The sequence below is a fragment of the Sinocyclocheilus rhinocerous genome, unplaced genomic scaffold (assembly GCF_001515625.1).
Source record: "Sinocyclocheilus rhinocerous isolate Xijiao unplaced genomic scaffold, SAMN03320098_v1.1 scaffold1915, whole genome shotgun sequence".
In the NCBI taxonomy this organism is placed as follows: domain Eukaryota; kingdom Metazoa; phylum Chordata; class Actinopteri; order Cypriniformes; family Cyprinidae; genus Sinocyclocheilus; species Sinocyclocheilus rhinocerous.
The window spans coordinates 124,124-147,360 of record NW_015639873.1 but is presented as its reverse complement, the minus strand read 5'-3'; the positions used below and the strand labels follow the sequence as shown (position 1 = coordinate 147,360).

Below are 23,237 nucleotides of genomic sequence, written 5' to 3'. Positions count from 1 at the left end.
AAGAAGCCTGATATATGCTTTTAAAAACACAATTTCAGTTTAGGGATGTAGATCTATAAGCATATGGTAAACAATCTTTGACATCCCTTTTACTGGTGGTGAAAGTCTATTGACCAGAACACATGGCCAAACATGTGTAACAGTCTTAAGTCTCATGTTTCATGATAAATTATATGTCTTTTGGCATTTTTTTGGCTGGAAGAACCTTTAAGTAACACAATCAGTAACTCACAATCAGAGGCAAGCAGTGTGCATAGAGTGGATACGTCTTAAGAAGGTTCCCAAATGTTTTTGTCTCTAATTCTCTTCATCAGAAGATTAGACAACTGTATCTTTTTCCCGGAGACAACGCTGGTGTCAGTCTAGTTCAGATTGTAGAGCTTATGACTGGAAGAGACTCATCTTCTACATTGGGGGAACCACAAGGCCTGTCATTGCTGGAAATGAAGGGAAAATAAAAGAGGTTATATTCAATAACAGTGGCTTGTAAACGCTGCTTGATCTGTGCAGATTTCTCTCCTGATTCAGACCAGAACACTTTTTCACTGGAGGAAGCCTTATTATGGATTATGGACTCATAATTTAGTTAAAAACATCTTATTTGTTTCAGCTTTTGTCTTCTCCAGATGTTAACTGATGGACTGGAGTGCTGTGGATTACTTGTGGATTATTGTGATGTTTTTATCAGCTGTTTGGACTCTCATTCTGACGGCACCCATTCACTGCAGAGCATCCATTGCTGAGACACTGATGCAATGCTACATTTCTCCAAACCTGATGAAGAAACAAACTCATCTACATCTCGGATGGACCTGAGGGTGAGTAAATTATCAGCAAATTTAAATTTTTGGGTGAACTTTTCCTTTAATCAGTACAGTATCCACACAGAATCCCTGATCATTTTGGAAAGTTGAAAATGAATAATTTATGATTAGTAATTTATAAAAAAAAACCTTGGTCACACTTTAGTTTGGGGGACCTGCTGCTTATTAATAGTTGTTAAGGGTGGATAAAAGGATGTAGAATAAGGCATTAATATGTGCTTTATAAGTACTAATAAACAGCCAATATGCTAGTAATATGCATGCTAAAAAATAAAAGAGGTTATATTCAATAACAGTAATGTGTAGCTTGTCACACAAGGTTGTAGATACACACGACGATGAAGATGAAGGTTCAAATTGTTTAATAATACATAGCTGACAACATAGCTATATCAAAGAGATGATTCAATAAACAGTTACTATGTTATGCCTGTATCGAGTTACTGTTGACACACAAAATGTTATACTTGTACATGACATTTAAAGGAAAAGTTCACCCCAAAATGTAAACAGCCAATATGCTAGTAATATGCATGCTAATTAGCAACTAGTTAACAGTGAGAATTAGTCCCTAAACTAAACCCTTCTTACCAAAACTTTGGTAATTTAGGGTCGCTTATTAGCATGCATATTACTAGAATATTAGCCATTTATTAGTAGTAATTAAGCACATATTAATGCCTTATTCTACATCCCTAATCCTACCCAATAACTACAATAATACCTATTAATACGCAGCAAATTAGGAATTTATTGAGGGAAAAGTTGTAGTTAATAGTGAATAAGTGTTCCCAATTCTAAAGTGCTACCAAAACGTTTTATGGAAAACTAAAGAGCTGAGGGTCTACAGGAGCTTGAAAAAAAAAGCATTTTTGGAAACGTTATGAAGAAGATCTGTGAACAACAGTCGTACCTCTAAAGCTGGGGCCTCCTGAGGTTTGGCAGACAGGTGATGGAGAACCCTGTGGTCTCAGGACAGGAGCAAAGGCACTTTTTTGTTTGGTCGAGGATGGGAAAGATGTGAAGGACAGGAGGGAGGATGAGGAACTGGAGCCTGGTACAGTGGGGCTAGAGGGCATGACTGGAAAAAAAGAGTGTTTTGATTAGAACAAAAGACTTCTTTGATTGTCAAAATGCATACTGTATTTTCAGCAGAAGCAACTGTGAGTAAAAGACAACAAAGCTGAAACTCACTAGCATAAGGAGAGCTGTTTGGGGAGGCACTGTTAAAGCCAGGTGACCCTGAAACACCCAGACTACTCATGGGCACTGCCCCGTAACTCACATTCATGCCTCCATTGGATCCATAGCAGGACTGCTGAGGGGTCGATGCTGAAGGGTAGCCCCGCGGGGACAAACCGCTTGGGTTGCGGGTGTAACCTTGAATAAAAACAGGAGAAATCACAATACTAACACAGCTGGACGGTCAGGGGCAGTCGTGGACTAATGGTTAGAGAGTGAGACTTGTAACCCACATTAAACACAAGGAAAAACATGTTTAATTAAATAGCATTAGCTATTTAATTAACTTTAACAATTACCTTTATGTTAATTATTTACACAAAAAAAGTAGTTACACTGAAGTTATATAAAACGGGCAGTTTCACTGAAAGTTTACTTTAACGATAGTATTTAAATGGCATGAAAAATGTGAGAAAATTTTATTTTAAGACTTATTATGGAAATAAATGGGAAAAAAGCTAAATTATTGGAGATTGGAAATCATCTAAACATTAAATTTAGATTTAATTCATTTATTCATATATTTTTTATTAATTAAAGGGATGTCATAGCATAAATTCTGACTATGAATTCAGATTAATTGTATAAGCCTATGTATTAATGTATTATCATTCAATAGGTTATGGTAAATAATTAAGATGTTTGAATGCAGTTATTTGATAATATCTTCTAACAATTAAATAAGAACACAACAACATAACCTCTGCTTCTATTCTGGAGGTTACAACATAAACCTTTAATATTCAGCATAACATAAATTCAAGGATTATTATAATCCAAGGGTGAATGATCGTAATTCAACTTTGTTATTGTACTGAGGTAATTTTATTTGAGAGTATTTTTATTTTGCAAAACTTACTTACAACACCCCTCCACATTAAAAAGAACCAAGTTCTTTTGCACTTACTTGAGTAAAATTTATTATTTCTTTATTATGGTATCTGTGCTTTTATTCAAGTACTTGATTTGTACACTTTGTCCGGCACTACTATTATTACTATTTAAAAAATAAATATTCAACTCTTAAAACTGTTCAAATGGAATCAATCTCACAAAGGTTGGTGTTCATATGAAAAGCCAAGCATAACCATTCTAATAAATGTGTTGAGATGAGATTGTGCATCCACGGTTATCTATAACACTGAATAAGACAAAGACTTCTGAATCGTAGGGTGCTTGTCTGAGGGTCCTAACCTTGGCTGCTGGTTTGCCCAGGTTCTCCCATGCTTACAGCCAGCTGAGTGGGATAAGAGCTGAGGCCCATGACGCTGCCATGGACCGGGGAACTCGGCATGGCCTGCAGCTGACTGTGAGGTCGTGGCACGCTGTACAAAGCCTCGGCTATATCTGCAGCCCGTTTCAGCAACATGTCCTGCACCAACACAATATCAAAGAAAAGTTTTGGTGCACGGCAGGAAAAACTATTGGGTGATATGACTCATGTTAAAGGGATAGTTTACCTATTTCCTCACCCTCAAGTTGATAAACAAAAGAAGATATTTTGAAGAATGTTGGTAACCAAGCAGTTTACGGTAGCCATTGACTTCTATAGTATTGAAAGTCAATGGCTTTCATGAACTGTTTGGTTATCAACATTCTTCCAAATATCTTCTTTTATAATCAAAAGAATAAAGAAACTCGCACACGTTTAGAACAACTTGAGGGTCAGCAAATGATGACAGAATTTTCATTTTTGAGTGCACTATCCCTTTAAGTAATTAAATATATGTTGTTGGAAACATGTAGCTATAAACTTACAAATAAGCTAATTTGTTTCACTGACCAAATTTCTTTGCTTCCACTGAAGCACAAATGATGCACTATGGAATATTTTTTTATTTTATGTTGAATAATATTCATCTTGAGTTCATCAAGGAAAACTTGTGACACAGGGGAACTAAATTTAAAAACAAATAATGGAATTCATGTTTTCAGAAGTCTTTTAGTTCAGTTATTACCCAAACTACTGTGCTGATAATGTCATATGAAATGGAAAAAAAAATGAATGTGTTAAATAAAAGCATCTGAGACATTTGGACTCCATTGTACGTTTAACGCATACAATATTTGCTTCCCATGCCACAGACGGTATTCTATATCTACTGCACTTCAGTGGTTACCTGATTGCTGGTGGTATTTCCATAGAGTGATTCAACAACTTCTGCTGCTCTTTTAAGTAACATTTCCTAAGACACAGAAAATGTCAGAGAGAGTAAAAAAAAAGGTTTGTGTGTACTTTTTATTTATTAACGGTTATATGCATGTAGCAGTATTAACCTTTGCCAATTTTTCGGGGTCACCAGGATGTCGAGGAATCAGCTTTTGAAGTCTCTGGAAGCCGTAGTCAATAGTTGGCTCATTCAGCGCTAGAGATAATCATACTAAGTGAGAATCCATTTGTCTTTATAACATCCCTCTACATATTCCACTGTCTGCATAAATCCCATTGTATGTAGTTCATAAAACGGAATCAGGTCAGGAAACGGAAACACTCTCGTCCTCAGTATTATTATTAGTCTTGCGTACACAAATTGTTAAAGATGAAGTATGTCTTCTTCAGTAGTGGCACCAAACAGAATTGGAAAAATGTGACGCTGCAGCACAAAAGCAGTCTTAAGTCGCTGGGGTATATTTGTAGCAATAGCCAACAATACATTGTATGGGTCAAAATTATAGATTTTTCTTTTATGCCAAAAATCATTAGGATATTAAGTAAAGATCATGTTCCATGAAGATATTTTGTACATTTCCTACCGTAAATATATCAAAACTTAATTTTTGATTAATAGTATGCATTGCTAAGAACTTCATTTGGACAACTTTAAAGATGATTTTCTCAATATTTAGATTTTTTTGCACCCTCAGATTCCAGATTTTCAAATATTGTCCTATCCTAACAAACCATACATCAATGGAAAGCTTATGTATTCCGCTTTCATATGATGCAGAAATCTCAATTTCGAAAAATTGACCCTTATGACTGGTTTTGTGCTCCAGGGTCACAAATAATAATTGTTTCCAAAAAGTTCTTCCAAGCTCTCTGCCATTTTGCATTGTTCAGCCAAACTCCAAACTTCTATCGGATGAGCCAGAAGATGACAAACATAGCAATGTTTTTGGTGTTCTGAAAGCGGCAAAGAGCCACAGTGCTTCCACTCTTGAAGAAGTCAGTCTACAAACCGAACATGGGACATTAAACATGGAGAGGAACTAGTTTAATAACACACGCTTTGTCTGGGTTTGTGTTCACCTGTATAAATGAAGCGGCCCGGGGCTCCTTTACAGAACTGCTTAGATTTGTAAGACAGTGTGACTTCTACAACCCCTGGAATGTGTCGAGGAGGAGTTTGAACTCGGATTGCATGAGGAGTGATTAACTGCAGGAATAACGACAAGCTCTGAAGGTTAATTGTTACAGACTGTTGGTACTCAAACTTAAAATATTACAAAAGCTTTCCTTATTGCAAGTCAAAGCTTGCTTCGATATACTCTACCAATGCATACCTCGCTCCACACTAGCATGCTCCCGAACACCACCTGCAGACCGTCGAAGAAGTTTTCCCCGATCACAATCACCATAGCCCCGCCTGTAGTCCAGCCTTCACTGGGGCTGATGGCTTTGATACAGGGAGCAGCTGTAGTGGAGAAACGACAAAAATGAAAATGGCATTAAAGATGCACGAAATTATTACTCGGGGTCTAAGAAGCATCCCTCAGTGACCCCAGAGCTATTCTACTCTTTCAAGAGAACAAGCTCATTTTCCAACTTCTTGGTTTAAACCTTCCTCCCCTTGTATATAACTGTGGATTAATGCAAACCTCTTCTTTTTTTAATGTCATTTCAATGCCATTACTTGTGAATCTCACCATATTCCATGCAAGTCTCCACCATCTCGTTCGAATCCGTTCTACGAGAGCGGCGTCCGTGTTTGGAGTTGTTGTGCACAAACATGTTGTCAGAAATGGCTAGGACGGGACCGTCCACACTGACTGTAGTGGACAGAACCACCTATCGGAATGCAAAGAAAGATTTATTGATAACAAAAAGAGTTTGAAGGAGGAGATTCATGTAGTGCTTTAAAAACTCCTTAAACGATATCCTTGCAGTGTCATCTTTAGAAACTTCTACTGCTGCTGATTTAAAATTCACAGTTTTATAGCTCTGGTTGAATCATTTGTGACTGTGGAGCACAAAAGCAGTGTTAAGTCGCTGGGGTATATTTGTAGCAATAGCCAACAATACATTGTATGGGTCAAAATTATAAATTTTTCTTTTATGCCAAAAATCATTAGGATATTAAGTAAAGATCATGTTCCATGAAGATATTTTGTAAATCTCCTACCGTAAATATATCAAAACTTAATTTGTGATTAGTAATATGCATTGCTAAGAACTTCATTTGAACAACTTTAAAGATGATTTTCTCAATATTTAGATTTTTTTGCACCCTCAGATTCCAGATTTTCAAATATTGTCCTATCCTAACAAACCATACATCAATGGAAAAATTATTTATTCAGCTTCAGATGATGCATACATCTCAATTTTGAAAAATTGACCCTTATGACTGGTTTTGTGCTCCAGGGTCACATTTATTCTTTTCCTAATAATCTCATTTACACTCTCACTCTTTTTCCCATCTTTCCACCTGATTTATGCCTTCTCTTTTTCTTCTTTTTATCAGCGGACAAAAGTATCCAGATCTCAGTTTTACTTTAAAAATATGCAGTATCTACATTACTTGCCACATTGATGACTTTTGTTCATCCTGACATCTCATATAGGAACTAAATTCATATATGCATAAACCGTTATTGTACTATTGACTTTTAAACATGGAGTAAGAGTTGCATTACTTATTGCTGCCATAGCTTTGGATAACATAATTTTTTCAACATGTTTAGAAATGATCAGTAGCTGCTTGGGTTCATCATTCGTCTTGCACAACGCAAGTCTCGACCAAAAAGGCATCAATGAATTTGACATGATTTCTCCTGATGGTTAAAAAAACATTGACAAGCTCATGTATGCCCATTATTAAAAACCTACTTGACATCCAATGTGGCCTTTCAAACTCAGACACATTTCCAAAAATACTGTTTTAAGTGGGTTTCAAACCACATACTAATGTGGATTCAATTGAATGTTAATATAAAGAATCAGAGATGAACAAAGTTAGTTAATATAATATGATGCAACTGAGAATATCAGTGCTCACATGTGCAAAAGACTGCAGAGCTAAAGACACAACACAGAGAAATGTGGGATAGAAACGAGGGATGCTGCAAAGATGCTCCAAAAGTAGAAATGTCACACTCAATTACATTCCATATGTAAATAAATGCACAAAAATTTATAAGGAAGGACAGCATGGAAATGAAGAGTGAGGGAGGAAATGTCAGATAGTTGCTCCAGTAGTGAAAGACAAGAGGGAGGAAGTAGAGCAGGAGGGTCCCCAGTGAGCACTTCCTGGGTCACAGAGCCTGACCTTTCCCATCTGGAGCCCATCACTCAACTTCCTGAAGCACCTTGGCTGATTTCCTGATGATCCTTGCTTCTTCAGCTTTTTTTTTTTTATTCTGATCACTCCCTCTCTCTTATGAGATATTGTATTTAAACACTTAATATAAATCACACACTCTGTTCATCTAAAACTACACGGAGACACAATCGGCCCCAAAAGAACTGCTGTATATGTTACCAGAAATACATGAGAAAAGCTACCACTAAACTGCAAACAAAACCTATTCTTAATATTTAGAGTATTTGTCTTGTTTTGCAGTAAAAAAAAAAATCCTTAAGAAATTGCATACAATATTAATTTTTTTCAGTGTCTTGAATATACAGTTGTTTTGTCTTGTTCAATCTTTAAAAGACAAAAGATACACTGTTTTAAGGATGTTTGGGTGTTTTTACTGGAAATAAAACTAGATTTTTTTTCTTCAGCAAAAAGGAATAAAGTCTGAGGGTTCTACAACATCTCTGCATTTTGCGAAATCATTTTCTTTGCATATGCATGATCGATACCTGAAATCTTCTCATGTCTCGGGGGTTCCCTGCTGTCTTCAGACAATTTTGATTGCACTTTAGGAAAAACTTCAAGAAAAATCTGTGGGAAACACACACAAAGAAACAGACAAGCCACATAGGTTTCATTCAAGGAAGGAATGGCCTGCTTCATTTAGTCTATCACAAACAAACACATTTCTATCTACTTTTAAAAGGGAGGAGAAAACACTTCCTATATTGTTTGAATGAAACTGTTGGAAAGTGCGTGCATGAGTGAACTGTCTGGATGAATCAAACTGAATTGCAAACAAACGTTTGCAAACCAGTTCGTTAGATTACATCAAAAGTGTCTAGATGGCGCAGGCTGATCCTTAACTTAACTAATGATATTCTTAGCACTAAACGACTTGTCACAAGCTGATTGGTTCACGTTGTTCACGTACATTTAAATGGCTGATTAGCATTCGCTTGAGAGTTCCTCTGAAACCCTCCACCTCCCCCAGCTCCACCTGTATAGATCTGCGGGGTTATTTTATATGCTATTTGTGCAGCAGCAGTATGTCTTAAATACTCACAGCACCGTATCGGCTTATGCATTGGCAGTAGCAAGTTCCTGTACTTGCTTGCAGCAGCAGCAGCAGCAATAATCTACAAATACAGCAATAACCAACAGCAGCAGCAGCATAGCAGATCTATTCCGCCAAGACCAAATACATTAATATCGTCATATCCATCACCATGCTAAAATCTTCCGAGAGTTGTCATGATTGAACTATATTTAAACTTTGAATTCAACTAAAGTAGGCCTACATATTTCACAGAACATCATGATTTATTCTCTTAATAAACAATCTTTTGTTGCTGCCTGGAAACTTTTTTGACACAGAACCCATCCTTTCCCTTAAGTATAGTTTCTCAGTACTTCTTGCATTTCGAATGCATGTCAAATTGTCATTCCATATCGAATCAGCAAGGCTGACCTCTTGTACTTCAAAACTGTGTTTAACTGTTACTAGATAGCCGTAACAGTAATTCATTCCATAACTCGGATTAATAAAATTAGATTTAGATGCAAAAACATGGTCACATATTAATAGCTGTTTTAATAAGGAATAACCCCAATATATAAAAAGCAATAATGCTCCAGCAGTTTTGCTGTAAAGAACCTGAAAAAAAAAAAAAAAATTGTGGATACAGTTTCATAAACTGAACCAAGACGACCAATTAATTGGCTGTAGTTGTACTTTTAAATCTTTTTAACAAAGGACACTCCATAAACACTGCATCTGAACCGCTGTCTCTCTCTGTAAGTGTATCTTACAACACACTTGTCAAGGTTTTGTGTGCCGTTTCATGCCCGACCCAAGCTCCACGTACCATTCTTTTCACTTTAACTACATGATAAACATTTGAGCCCTTAATGAAATCATAGAGCACAGCTGCAAGCAGGCAAATGAAAGCACATCGGCCACGCAGCATTAACATGCATTAGTCACTCCCCCACTCACTTAGCATGCAAATCTCTAAGCCTCACTGCCTCGCACCTTCTGCCATGGATCCATTCATTGCATCATAATTACACCCATCTTGCATAATTAATTAGGACTCCTGGAAAACCTTGCAACTTCAGCACAACACCCTTCCGCATCTGTTGTGTCATAAGGAAAAGTTTAATAATAACAATGTAAGTTTTGCACTGTTGTGATATTTAGGTTAACTAGAGTAAGGTCTTCAGAGTGGACTAGTGATACATATTTGGAACTAAATTGATTAAAAATAATCAAAATTCACTGGGAAAATTGTAAATGCTACAGCTTTTCATAAAAAAAAAATGTTTTATAAAAAACAACAACTCTTATTCATTGACATATAGATAGGTTATGTGAAATTATTCCATAAATAAATATTTGGATGATGAGTAACTATGTAGTTAGTTGAGTAACCAAAAATTAAATGCACTATCGTATACTAAATTCTGGACAAACTGGATTAAAATGTGTCAAAAAACTTCTTGAAAGTTCAAAAGAATAGTATTTATTTGAAATATAAATCTTTTGTAACATTATAAAGATCTTTACTGTCACTTTTGATCAATTTAAATGCATCCTCGCTGAATATTAATTTCCTAAACTTTTAAATTGTAGTGAATCACGGTTTCCACAAAAATATTAAATAGCCAAAACTTTTTTCAACATTCATAATAATATGAAATGTTTCTGAAGTACCAAATCAGCATATTAGAATGATTTCTGAAAGATCATGTGACACTGAAGACTGGAGTAAATGTACCTTTGCCATCACATTACATTTTAAAAAAGAAAAAAATAGAATCATCTATCTATCTATCTATCTATCTATCTATCATCTATCTATCTATCTATCTATCTATCTATCTATCTATCTGTCTATCTATCTATCTATCTATCTATCTATCTATCTATCAATCATCTATCTATCTATCATCTATCTATCTATCTATCATCTATATATCTATCTATCTATCTATCTGTCTATCATCTATACATATATCTATCATCTATCTATCTATCTATCTATCTATCTATCTATCTATCATCTATCTATCTATCTATCATCTATCTATCTATCTATCCGTCTATCCGTCTATCCATCTATCTATCTATCTATCTATCTATCTATCTATATATTTGATCAAAAATAAAAACAGTAATATTGTAAAATATTATATTATTATATATTATATTATTGTAAAATATTAAGAATTCCAAACATCCCAAATAAAATATGCCATAGTTTTGCTTACTATTACTATAATTATATAGAAAAAAGAAATATGCATTAATGAATGAATAGGTATTTACAAACATTAAATTCTGATCATTTTGAATCATCTTGCCATTTCTTTGAGGATTCTAAGAAACTCTAAGAAATGTTATTGAGATGCCTAGAAGTTGGTATCGTCACACTTTAGAAGAAAACTGAGTATATTTGATATTTAACACTTGAATAGTAAGTAATATTCATTACTGGACAGCCTGTTGACCACAGACAGAAACAAAGGCTGAGAAGCAGATTCAGAACCATCACTCATCAGTATTTCCTCTTGTCCATCTCACCTCCGTCCCGCTCCGTCTTACAAAAACACAACAGTGTCAGGACACAGAGGGAGAGGGGGAGGAAAATTAGGAAACCAGATGTGCAGCATCGAATCACTGACATGCTGAAATGTTTGAGCAGCAATACATCAACGACTGAATGCCACGTGTGTGAGAACAGCCGCTTGTCTACACAGAGATTCAGTTTATATCACAACAACATTACCTTCAACCCAAAACAACATGAGCCATTTGTTCATTACAGAACTGCCTACAATCATGATGTGCTGATATTCACTTTCTGTATCTATTGGATTCATCGTCAATTATGCAATCCAAAAAAAAAAAAAAATCTACCCAAAAAACAAACAAACAACAAAAAAGGGGTCAAATCTGGTGTTGAATGTGTGTTGTAGGTGAGGGTTGTGGGGGAGCCTCTGAAGGGGTTTTGGGTAGCAGAGGTTAGCTAGGGCTGGTCATAAATACTCCGGGCTCCCAGAATCCCTTGGCAGACTTCGGGGCCAGACTGGTCGAGGGGTTAACAGGGCACGTTCCCAACCTCTGACCCCACTAACAGGGCACACATAGCGGCTCTAAAAATCACCACATACCACACCAGGACCTTTCACACTTGCTTCCACAACTAAGAAAAACAAAAGCAACCAAGCAACATCTTGTTTCTGGACTCATGTCTTTTCTGAAAAGATTATTTTTAAGATTTTTTATTTCACTATCTGCTCTAAGAATTCTTGTGAGAGCTTCTATTTTATATTATTAAAATTTTGTAACGTTTCTTTGTTACATTTTTCAATGTTATCAGCATGACAATATACTGTAAGTGGTAACATTTGAAAAATCAATTTTATTTAATTTCTTCTGCTGTCAACGTGCACTCGAGCTGGCATGGACTCCACAAGATCCTGATGATGCATGCTTTCCCAGTTTTGTGTTGCAACTGAAGCAAGGAAATCTGACGAGGACTTCACATGGTCATGTCACGAATTTGCTTATTTGATTAGTTACTTAGAAATTGCACGGAATCTATTTTGCATTAATTTAACCACATACATGTTCTTTGTTTTTCAGTCCTACGAGCAGTTGAGCACTTCAAACACAGTGTCTCAAAGAATACTAGTTAATTAACTAGCAATTTTCCCCTAGTTAAGCATTTTCATTTCTTATTCTCCTCCCTACTGCATTTTCTTATGTCACATTTTGTTTCTGTAAATGCTTATGCATATTTTCTGTAAACACAGTAGTAAAAGGTGCGAAATCCATTGATAGTGTACAGTACAAACATACACTGACTTAAACAGATGGTACTTTCGTAGCTATAACTGTATTAGTTTTATTTATTAAAAAAAATCCAGTGTGGTCTTGGACATTTTTTCATATATATTTGTTATAATGCTCAGCGCTTGCCCCGAGTATGTCTGTGTAAGCGCAGATTTATTTAACCATTGCAGAAAATGAAAAATGGCATTTATGCACAAGCCTTCATCTTTGTGGGGAAACAAAGGCAGGGCAATCTGCATGAATACAAGAGTGACAGATAGGAGAAAAGAAGGAAAAGATGTCTGCTTAATTAACCAGTAATGATAGGATCTGACAAACAACATCTGTTTCCAAATTGGGAGTGTGTGTGTGTGTGTGTGTGTGTGTGTTTGAAGGAGGGGATTGAATGGAGGATGCCAGCACTCACTTTACTGAACGTTTCAAACTGAACAGTTTGATGTGAGTTTTAAAAGGGAAAAAAAAAGAAGCATGCCGTTTTCAAATGTGGGGGGGTGGGGTGTTAATACTTTTGCAAGGCACTGACTGTATTTTTTCCCACAGATACTACAGAAAATGCTTAATTGGCAGCCTTGCCATCCACTTATCTTGAGATATTTTAATTATAAATGTCAGTCTGATGAAATTGGCCCTCCGCCACATATGCTGTCATGTGTAGGGGCATATATGTATGCCTGTGTGTGTGTGTGTGTGCGTGTGTGTGTGTGTGTGTGTGTGTGTGTGTGTGTGTGAAGGCACTGGTGCTTGACTGTCTTAAATTTCACTAATGAGTTAATGATGCCCCCTGGTGCTAGCCTGCCCCTCTGTTTGTTTGTGTGTGTGTCTGCTTGCCAGCAATCTGGAGGAGATCCAGAAGATCTCATCCTCCAAGCTAAATTCTGTATGCCTCGACATCCCACTTTCTCCACAGAAATACGCTCTTGTCTGTGCATACTGCAGTATTTAGGATATATTCATATCCTGACAGATGCCCTGAATTAGTTGACTTCATAGACATGCATTTGTGAGAGACCAGACAATGCATCACAGCAGTGACAGAAATCGCCTTTCCAAATCATGCCTAATCAATTGAATTTAAAGCAGATGGACTTCGATCAAAGGTTAGAAACATTAAATCTCAAAAGATGATCCGAAAAAATGGGCTAAATTTCAAGAGTCATAGCAAAAGCTTATATAATGTGAATTTCAAGTGTTAAAGCAAATACTTATGTAATGTGATGTTTCTTGTTTTCTTGTTTTCTTTCTTTCTTTCTTTATTTTGCCATAATGTGGTATGGAGTGTAAAACTAATTTTATTTAAAGCATTTTTGCTTCAGGTTGCAACACAAAATGTGAAAAAAAGAAGAGGTTTGAAACTCTGGCCATGGAAATGAGCATGAAGGGGTTTGAATACGTGTGTGTGTGTGTGTGTGTGTGTGTGTGTGTGTGTGTGTGTGTGTGGGTGATGACTCTGTCAGGACTCGGGTCAGGGTTGATAGGGCCATTGACAGCTTCTCAGCAGGCCTGCTGTGAGCCCTGTCAGTCTCTCTACTATTTTCTTCCTCCCATTCCACCCTAACACAGCTCCTCTCTCCCGCTCTCCTCACACTCCTGTCTGCATTTGTACACATTTGCTATGGATTAGCCACGCACATTATATTTTAGCACCACAGGCAGCACTGTTCCTCACAGCAGTGACAGAAATCGCCTTTCCAAATCATGCCTAATCAATTGAATTTAAAGCAGATGGACTTCGATCAAAGGTTAGAAACATTAAATCTCAAAAGATGATCCGAAAAAATGGGCTAAATTTCAAGAGTCATAGCAAAAGCTTATATAATGTGAATTTCAAGTGTTAAAGCAAATACTTATGTAATGTGATGTTTCTTGTTTTCTTGTTTTCTTTCTTTCTTTCTTTATTTTGCCATAATGTGGTATGGAGTGTAAAACTAATTTTATTTAAAGCATTTTTGCTTCAGGTTGCAACACAAAATGTGAAAAAAAGAAGAGGTTTGAAACTCTGGCCATGGAAATGAGCATGAAGGGGTTTGAATACTTTTGTAAGGAACTGTTTATGGTTCAAAAAAAATATATATATTTTTTTTTTTATGTTTATTTTATTTCAGATATCTGATTCCAACTATTCTGCCAACTTTTGCTACGGGGCATATGTTTAAAGAGTTTTATTCTTTCTTTATTTTGCCATAATGTGGTATGGAGTGTAAAACTAATTTTATTTAAAGCATTTTTGCTTCAGGTTGCAACACAAAATGTGAAAAAAAGAAGAGGTTTGAAACTCTGGCCATGGAAATGAGCATGAAGGGGTTTGAATACTTTTGTAAGGAACTGTTTATGGTTTAAAAACATTTATTTTATTTTATTTCAAATATCTGATTCCAACTATTCTGCCAACTTTTGCTATGGGGCATATGTTTAAAGAATTGTATTTATTTTTATTTTTTTTCTGCCATCCCCTTCCCTTGTCCTATATTTGTTACTCTTGGGTTCCCTTCAGCATCAGTTAATTGTCTTTCGATTGATCCAATAGTTTTGCACTCCCCTGGATTTGATTAGCAAAGCGAGAGGGGACAGATGGTACCATTCCTATTACTCAGATTTTTTTATATCTATCTATCTACCTATTTTTTTTATATTTTAGCACCACAGGCAGCACTGTTCCTCACAGCAGTGACAGAAATCGCCTTTCCAAATCATGCCTAATCAATTGAATTTAAAGCAGATGGACTTCGATCAAAGGTTAGAAACATTAAATCTCAAAAGATGATCCGGAAAAATTATTAGGGTTAGGGTTAGAGCAAATACTTATGTAATGTGATGTTTCTTGTTTTCTTTTTTTCTTTCTTTCTTTATTTTGCCATAATGTGGTATGGAGTATAAAACTAATTTTATTTAAAGCATTTTTGCTTCAGGTTGCAACACAAAATGTGAAAAAAGAAGAGGTTTGAAACTCTGGCTATCATCTATTTTTTTGTAGTAGCCTTGTTCTATTGACAAGATTATATGATATTGATTAAGTTTGTTTCCACAAAACCCAGCGTGTGATTGATCCCCTTTCAACCCTCTCTTTCTTTTCAGCAGTTCTTTTTCCACCCCCACTGGTCGTATGCATGCATTTATTGAACCTGTGTGGAACTGACTTGCTGAGCCTCAAGCTGTTAGCCATACAGCCGTACATTTACCACAAAGGTAAAAAGAGAAGCTTAGATATACCAGAGCTTTTAGAAACATTCGTCATCTTTCTTTACCTATGAAGCCATGCATAATTAGTGCTTCTACTTTGACAGACTTTTCCTAATCCATTTTAGGCCTGTTTTGCATAACACTAAAACAACGGAGATTAAATTGACAGTCACATTTACTTAACTGGATGGTTACATTGCATAGACTTCTATCATTTTTATACAGCTAATTATAAATAGTATAAACTAACTTAAACCCATATCTTAACCCAATCTATTTTACAATTTTAAAAAAAAGTTGTTTTTTTATATACAAATTATCTCTTATACAGATGTCCCTGATTGGTTTTTACTCAAGTATAGATCAGTGGTACACACATACACACCATTACAATTCTTATTGCCAATTTGCATGAGACATTTTAAAAACAGCAGCTTTCATCTACAGGATCAAAGCATGTGGCTGAAGCACACTGGTGCTATTGATCAGTCATGGATTGCTGGATTAACTAAGTTGGTCTTTCAATCTATTTAATTCTAGCACATGCACAAGCACATAATAAGACATGCAATTATATAAACCAACTAACATAAACAAAGAGGTTAAAATGTGCAGAAATCAGTATATGCAATATAACATACGGACATGTAATGATAAAAAGCTCAGCTGTAAACTCGCCGAGGGAAGATGTGGGGAACATAATGTGACAAAAGCCTCCTTCAGGATCAGCTGAGAGCTATTCTCTCCCCTTCTGCTAATAACTGGATTAGTTGTGGAGAGACAGACAGACAGACAGAGCAACAGGTCCAAACAAAACAGACACAGATTAAGAAAGGAGGGGGGTGTTGGTGCTTTGGGATCACTATTCCCACATGCATTGGGGAGGGATCCTGATGAGGCTGACTAATTATATCAATATTAGGGGAAAAGGTTGTAGGTGGCAAAGAAAATGAAGAAAAACGAGTGTGACGGTTATTAAAACTAGCCAAAAAATCTAAATAAGGTAGAATTTAGTCCTGAAAATGCTATTTTCTAGAAAATCTTCTAACAAATAGACTATTTTATAATATATTAAATATAAACATCTCTCAACAAATGCTATTTTGTAGCAAAGAGAAGCCAATTCATCTACAGTATGATGCGATCAATGAATCCATATCACTCCATATTCCACAATATCTTTTTTTTGATATTCCATAATATCCATAATTCCATTATTAAATTTTTTTACACATTCATGATTTAAAAAATGGTACTCAATACATATTTTGTCCCCCTGGGGAAAAAAAAAAAAAAATTATAAAAGTAAATAAATAAAAATAAAACAGTTCCAGGGAACAGTTTGTTTAGTGTTGCCAAAACTGAGAAGTACAGTATCATGATGCACTAATGAGGCAATATATAAACTACAGCGCAAAAATAAATAAATAATTTAATTAAATAAAAATAAAAAACTCTGTCAATACCAAACATGGCTGTCTAAAGCCTTTACTCTGGGTAAGTCTGGCCATGTTTGGAGAATTAAAGACATAGAAGGAACAGACAGGACAGAAGGAGAGAGAGAGAGAGAGAGAAAACTATAAAAACAGCTGTGGTGCTAAGGAATTCTGGGAAAATCTAAGAGACAAGAGTCAATTTTTTCACTCTTGACTTGAGATCCTCAGAGACGCTTTATAAACAATGTTAGCTTCAACAGGATATCAAGCAAGATCTGAACATAAGGGAAACTATATTATCCATATCTTTGAAGGACAGCATGGGCTAGTCAACTGACTTCAACTGAAATATTGACTGGGTACTATTGTCCTCTTTTTAGCTGCATGCTTTACAACAGAACTGAATTTTGTTTGCATTCTTGAAACATTATTTTCCTGTTTGCCACTGTAAAGCTGCTGTGGCACAATCTGTACTGTATAAAGCGCTTGACTTGACTTTTCAAGGTGAGGGAGACAGAGTGATTCAGTATGCACAAGAGCACTTACATGGGGCATTTAAATTTATATATATATATGTGACCCTGGACCACAAAACCAGTCATAAGGGTCAATTTTTTTTAAATTGAGATGTATGCATCATCTGAAAGCTGAATAAATAAGCTTCCATTGATGTATGGTTTGTTAGGATCGGACAATATTTGAAAATCTGGAATCTGAGGGTGCAAAAAAATCGAAATATTGAGAAAATCATCTTTAAAGTTGTCCAAATGAAGTTTTTAGCAATGCATATTACTAATCAAAAATTAAGTTTTGATATATTTATGTTAGGAAATTTACAAAATATCTTCATGGAACATGATCTTTACCCATACAATGTATATATCTGGTCATTCTCAAAACCCAAATCACTAGCTAAAGGTCAAATATTACTGAAACTCTTTACATACTGACCAAACATATAGACCAAGTTTTCATTTTTCGAATATCAGAAGTTTTGAGAACTGAGATCTCCCTTGAGTTCCTTTTAAATCATTATATCTCAAGTTTTCCTTCCCTTTAATCACACAAAAATAGAAGCAATGGACTGTGTGCACATATAACTCATTCAAACGCGTTCCTGTTTGAGTTAAAAGCATAAGATTCGTAAGCGGACTTACCTGTCAATGATGACAGGGTCAGATGGTGTCTCATTACGATTGCCGCAGCTTTTTTTCTCACAGCAGCGACTTGGTATGAAAAAGAGAAGATAATGAATGATTAAAACTTGCTCCATGAGACCACTACAATTAAGACTCAGGAAAGGCAGGCCAGCAATCTGTCACATTGATTGTGAATGATCAAGCTCAATCGCTGCTTCTAAAGCACACACACACACACACACACTCACGCACACTCTCTCTCTCTCTCACACACACACTCTCACACACACACACACACTCTCTCTCTCTCTCTCACACACACGCTCTCACACACACACACACACTCACGCACACTCTCTCTCTCTCTCTCACACACACGCTCTCACACACACACACACACTCACGCACACTCTCTCTCTCTCTCTCACACACACGCTCTCACACACACACACACACTCACGCACACTCTCTCTCTCTCTCTCACACACACGCTCTCACACACACACACACACTCACGCACACTCTCTCTCTCTCTCTCACACACACGCTCTCACACACACACACACACTCACGCACACTCTCTCTCTCTCTCTCACACACACGCTCTCACACACACACACACACTCACGCACACTCTCTCTCTCTCTCTCACACACACGCTCTCACACACACACACACACTCACGCACACTCTCTCTCTCTCTCTCACACACACGCTCTCACACACACACACACACTCACGCACACTCTCTCTCTCTCTCTCACACACACGCTCTCACACACACACACACACTCACGCACACTCTCTCTCTCTCTCTCACACACACGCTCTCACACACACACACACACTCACGCACACTCTCTCTCTCTCTCTCACACACACGCTCTCACACACACACACACACTCACGCACACTCTCTCTCTCTCTCTCACACACACGCTCTCACACACACACACACACTCACGCACACTCTCTCTCTCTCTCTCACACACACACCATCGGTGGACCTCCTGTCTGTTCAGGGCACAATCCCCCACCTCAAGCATAACAAAAGTGCCCCCCACCCCCGGCCATCTGCCTATATGCTTTCTCTTTCCCCCCCCAACCCCGTCAGACAGAGTCACTCCCCAGCTGTGTCGCCTGCCCTCTGCACCCCCTTCCCCATCAGCTCTGTTATTAACCAGCTGTGAGCGCCCACTCGGCAATCTGCTGGCTACACAATGGGGGCCTCTGCCCTCCCTAATGCTGTCCTCGAGCCTGAGGTCACCGCAAACCCTCTGTCTTTTCTGTCTCTTTTCTAGCCCAGCTACCATGCACTCCTTATAGACATTAACTTGTGCTAATTCTGTACAGAAAATGTTCGTTATTAATCATTTCATTCATGATATTTAGTCTGTGGACACTCAAAAGTGATCATTGCAGGTCACGTTTACGGTTGTTCTGCGAAATTCAATCATTTCAATAAGCATCCGCAATTAGGAACTTTGTGTGAAGGTGGAAGATTTTGCCCACACAGATTTTGCTCGTGTTCAAGTTGGTCGTGCAAATTTGCCTGGGTTTGATGAAAGTGACTTCTACGTTTTTTTCCTGCAAAATTTCCTTAATGTGACTGTGCCATTAGAGTGACTCTAGAAATACGTTCTTGTTACCTAAGACAAGACAGCGTGCATTATTACTACATTTTAGTGGATTCATTTGGGGGTGTTCTGAGCAAATGTCTTCTCCAGGGTCCGAAAACAGTCATAAATCAATGTTACTCAATATTTTGTAGAGTTCATCTATACGTTTCCAATATTTGTGTACCTTCCCTTAATTACGAGGGGCTGTGACCTTGTCCTATGATAGGTAATCATTGTTAACATTACTTATGCTATAAAACCTTTCAGTGAACAGTTCCTAAAATAACTTTTTTTTCCCTCAGTTTGAAGAACACTTTAATAATCTGAAGAAACTTTCCCCACTATTAAAGACCTTTTGCACTTTGGTTCTATAAATGCTCTTCATGGCTCTTCTTTGAACCATTAATGCCAATAAAGAACCTTTATTTGTAAGAGTGTAGGTAGAGCTGTGATCTAAAAGTGGCTGGAGTATCATTTAGCAAACTGAATCTGCTGCATGCTTTCTTAAGTTGCACCTTGCAGATATATAGATTTGATTGTGGCGCCAGAACAAAGTGGAAGAAGTTGGACTTTCGGAGATTGGAGGGAGGTTGCTTTTCAAAGTGAGCACGGGATAAGGCCACTCCACTACAGGAGCAGGGTTTGGGAGAATAAACACAGATGCTTGATTTATTCTTTCACAGTTCACAGTTCAATTCAACTGGCCATAAACTGATACAATACCATCCACTAAACTCAACAGTCTCTGACAAGATATTAATGAAAGATACTTCCACAACTGAATCTCCACTGAATGCTGCACTAATAAAAATGCTTGTGTCTGAATCTTTATAACCTAGTCTTGCTGAAAACAGTAACTATTTTAAGCCTAAAAAGCTTATTTTGAGCATAATGTAGTCACAATAAAAATATTAGGAAAAGCCTATATAATTCAGCAGTTGTCTTGCTCAGATTGTGTTAGTTACTCTCACCAAATTCGATGACAAGTTCTTGCATTTTTTTAAATTTAAAAGCTAAATCTTTGAAGAAAAATAAAATCGGAACAAACTTTTGTGTTTGCAGCAGTATCAGTATCAATATCAGTATAAAGACACATTGTTAGCAATGCACTTTTTTATGTCCAACAAATCAGTTGTAATTGTTCTAATAATATATAATTTGATTAAATAATGAAAATGCACATTAATAAAATTCGTCACAAGCGTGAAAAAAAGCTAAAATACACTGCAGTTCAGAAAGCAAATTGACAGCTAATGAATAATTATTCATATAGATGTATGTCTAACAACAAACAGCTGTCTATGGCCGCGTGAGTGGTCTCTATATTTAGGATGTTTTGTGGAAACGCAGCTCTCTTAATATCGATTAATTTAGGCTATAGAATTATGAAATCAGAGAGGGGGAAAAATCGATCAAAACTTTAGATTTGTGTGTTTTCGTTCATATTATGTTGTGTGTTGTGTTGTGTTGTGTGTGTGTTGTGTGTTGTGTTGTGTGTTGTGTGTTGTGTTGTGTGTTGTGTTGTGTTGTGTGTGTTGTGTTGTGTGTTGTGTGTGTTGTGTTGTGTGTTGTGTTGTGTTGTGTTGTGTTGTGTTGTGCTGTGCTGTGTTGTGTGTTGTGTTGTGCTGTGCTGTGTTGTGTGTTGTGTTGTGCTGTGCTGTGTTGTGTGTTGTGTTGTGCTGTGCTGTGTTGCTGTGTTGTGTGTCTCTTTCACTCGCTCGTGACTCTGTCACCTCCAGCTATTGAAGACCGAGCTCTGAAGCAGAAGAGCTGACCTGTTGCTAGTTATTTTTGCAATGCTATAGAAAACAAAAGATACTCTTACAGTTAAGTAGTAGCCTAATAGAATAGAATACTACTACTGTAGCCTACTTAATAATATATAATATAGCCTACATATAAAAAATAATAACGCACGTGTTATTGAAGAGAAATATTTCGACAACTCGTTTAGACTGATACTTATTTTAATCCTAAATTTATGCTCTGTTATTTTGGATGGTAAATAAATAGTTTAACATCTGTGTCGTGTGCTGTTTCGGCTATAATCAGAGGACTGGACAGTTAATAATTTAGAATTTTTTTTCTTTAGGTGGTGTTTTTACATGCATGTAAAGACTTCAACTAATTAAAAGAATTGAGTGTGCATCCGTGCAGAACAGCCTACCTCTGTGCCGCTATGTTTGCGTCAATAACGCCGACATTCCGCACCCAAGAACGAACAGGATCCATTTCTTCTTCAAAACTTCCCACTTTAAACCCAGTGATGTTTCCAGTCGGGTGATCTTGGCTCCCAAACATTTACAACAAGTTTGCAATGACAAGGCAACCTCCTGTGCAAATCCACAATTCTGCGTAGCACTCAGTAGATGTGACGATTTCCCCAGTTTTTTACAATACCGAGATTCTCCGAAATAGTCCGTGAGTTAGCTACTCCGTGCTTCTTCTTCTAAGTTTTTCGGAAACGTGCTGTCTTGGCGTATATTCGCCCTTCTTCGAGATCCATTCAAACTGCACGCTCGCGCATTACCTGTCGCTCACCTGTTCCGCAGGAGCACCATTCACTGCCCGAACAACGTCTGCTGATATAAAGCCACTCGGGGTAGGAGTTGAACCATCCACAAGATGCTCTGAAGAGGTTATGTGCTGTAACTGCTGAGGATGGATCGTGCCCGGTTAAGAGCAGGAGACGGCGATGATGCTGCAGGGACCCACAGTATGAATGAGCTCGGAAAAGAGGAGGGGCGAACCCGAAGCCGGAATAATAAGAAAGTCCTAGGCGTTCTTGTTTGTTTGGAATAGCCTATATTCAAAGGACATCGCTTAGGAAAATGGAAAAAGTTTTATTTATTTAGAAATTAATGTTCAGTTCATGCACTAGTCTTTTTAAAGCACATCAGTTGCCAAATTAGCTACTACAAACAAACAGGGCACATCTTTGGAAACGAAATTAGAAATTAGAGTAAAAAAAAAAAAAACCTTATACCAACCATCTGCCAGCACGCCCCGGAGTCAGCTGTGTCTATTATGTGACCTGTTGCGGAATCCACGCGCACTCTGCAACGGATAGCATACTCACTGTTTTATAGATCACTAGCCACACCACTGCTACATTTGTATTTCATATTTAAAAAAATTAAAAAAGATGTTGTTTCGTAATCGATAGTCTAATACATATTTCTTAACTTTAATTTTTCGAGAAGCTTCCGCACCGGAGAGCTGAGGCTAACCCGATCTCATGAAAGTGCGTATAAATAGTACGCCAAATAAAAACGAAAACTCGTGGTATTGATACGCAAAAATGGACTTTGGCGTGTATATGCTACGCGATGGGTAGAATTAGGGTTGTGGGGTAGATGCGTATCATATGCACGCCAACAAATTTCGTATCATATGCACGCGAAAACTGAGTATCATATG

The 23,237-nt window shown here is 37.1% G+C and overlaps 1 protein-coding gene across 1 annotated transcript; it reads right to left on the bottom strand.

Annotated features, from left to right (window-relative positions):
- Positions 1–323: 323 nt before the first annotated feature.
- Positions 324–22,049, bottom strand: ebf2 (EBF transcription factor 2). Its single transcript, XM_016568175.1, has 12 exons — positions 21,985–22,049; positions 18,217–18,285; positions 8,095–8,176; positions 5,934–6,075; positions 5,571–5,701; positions 5,317–5,443; positions 4,344–4,432; positions 4,187–4,252; positions 3,261–3,438; positions 2,019–2,204; positions 1,738–1,905; positions 324–437 (listed from the first exon to the last, which is right to left on the bottom strand). The coding sequence occupies exons 1-12, from the start codon at positions 22,047–22,049 to the stop codon at positions 406–408; spliced, it is 1,335 nt and encodes a 444-aa protein (XP_016423661.1). The 3' UTR covers positions 324–405.
- Between the last annotated feature and the right edge of the window lie 1,188 nt (positions 22,050–23,237).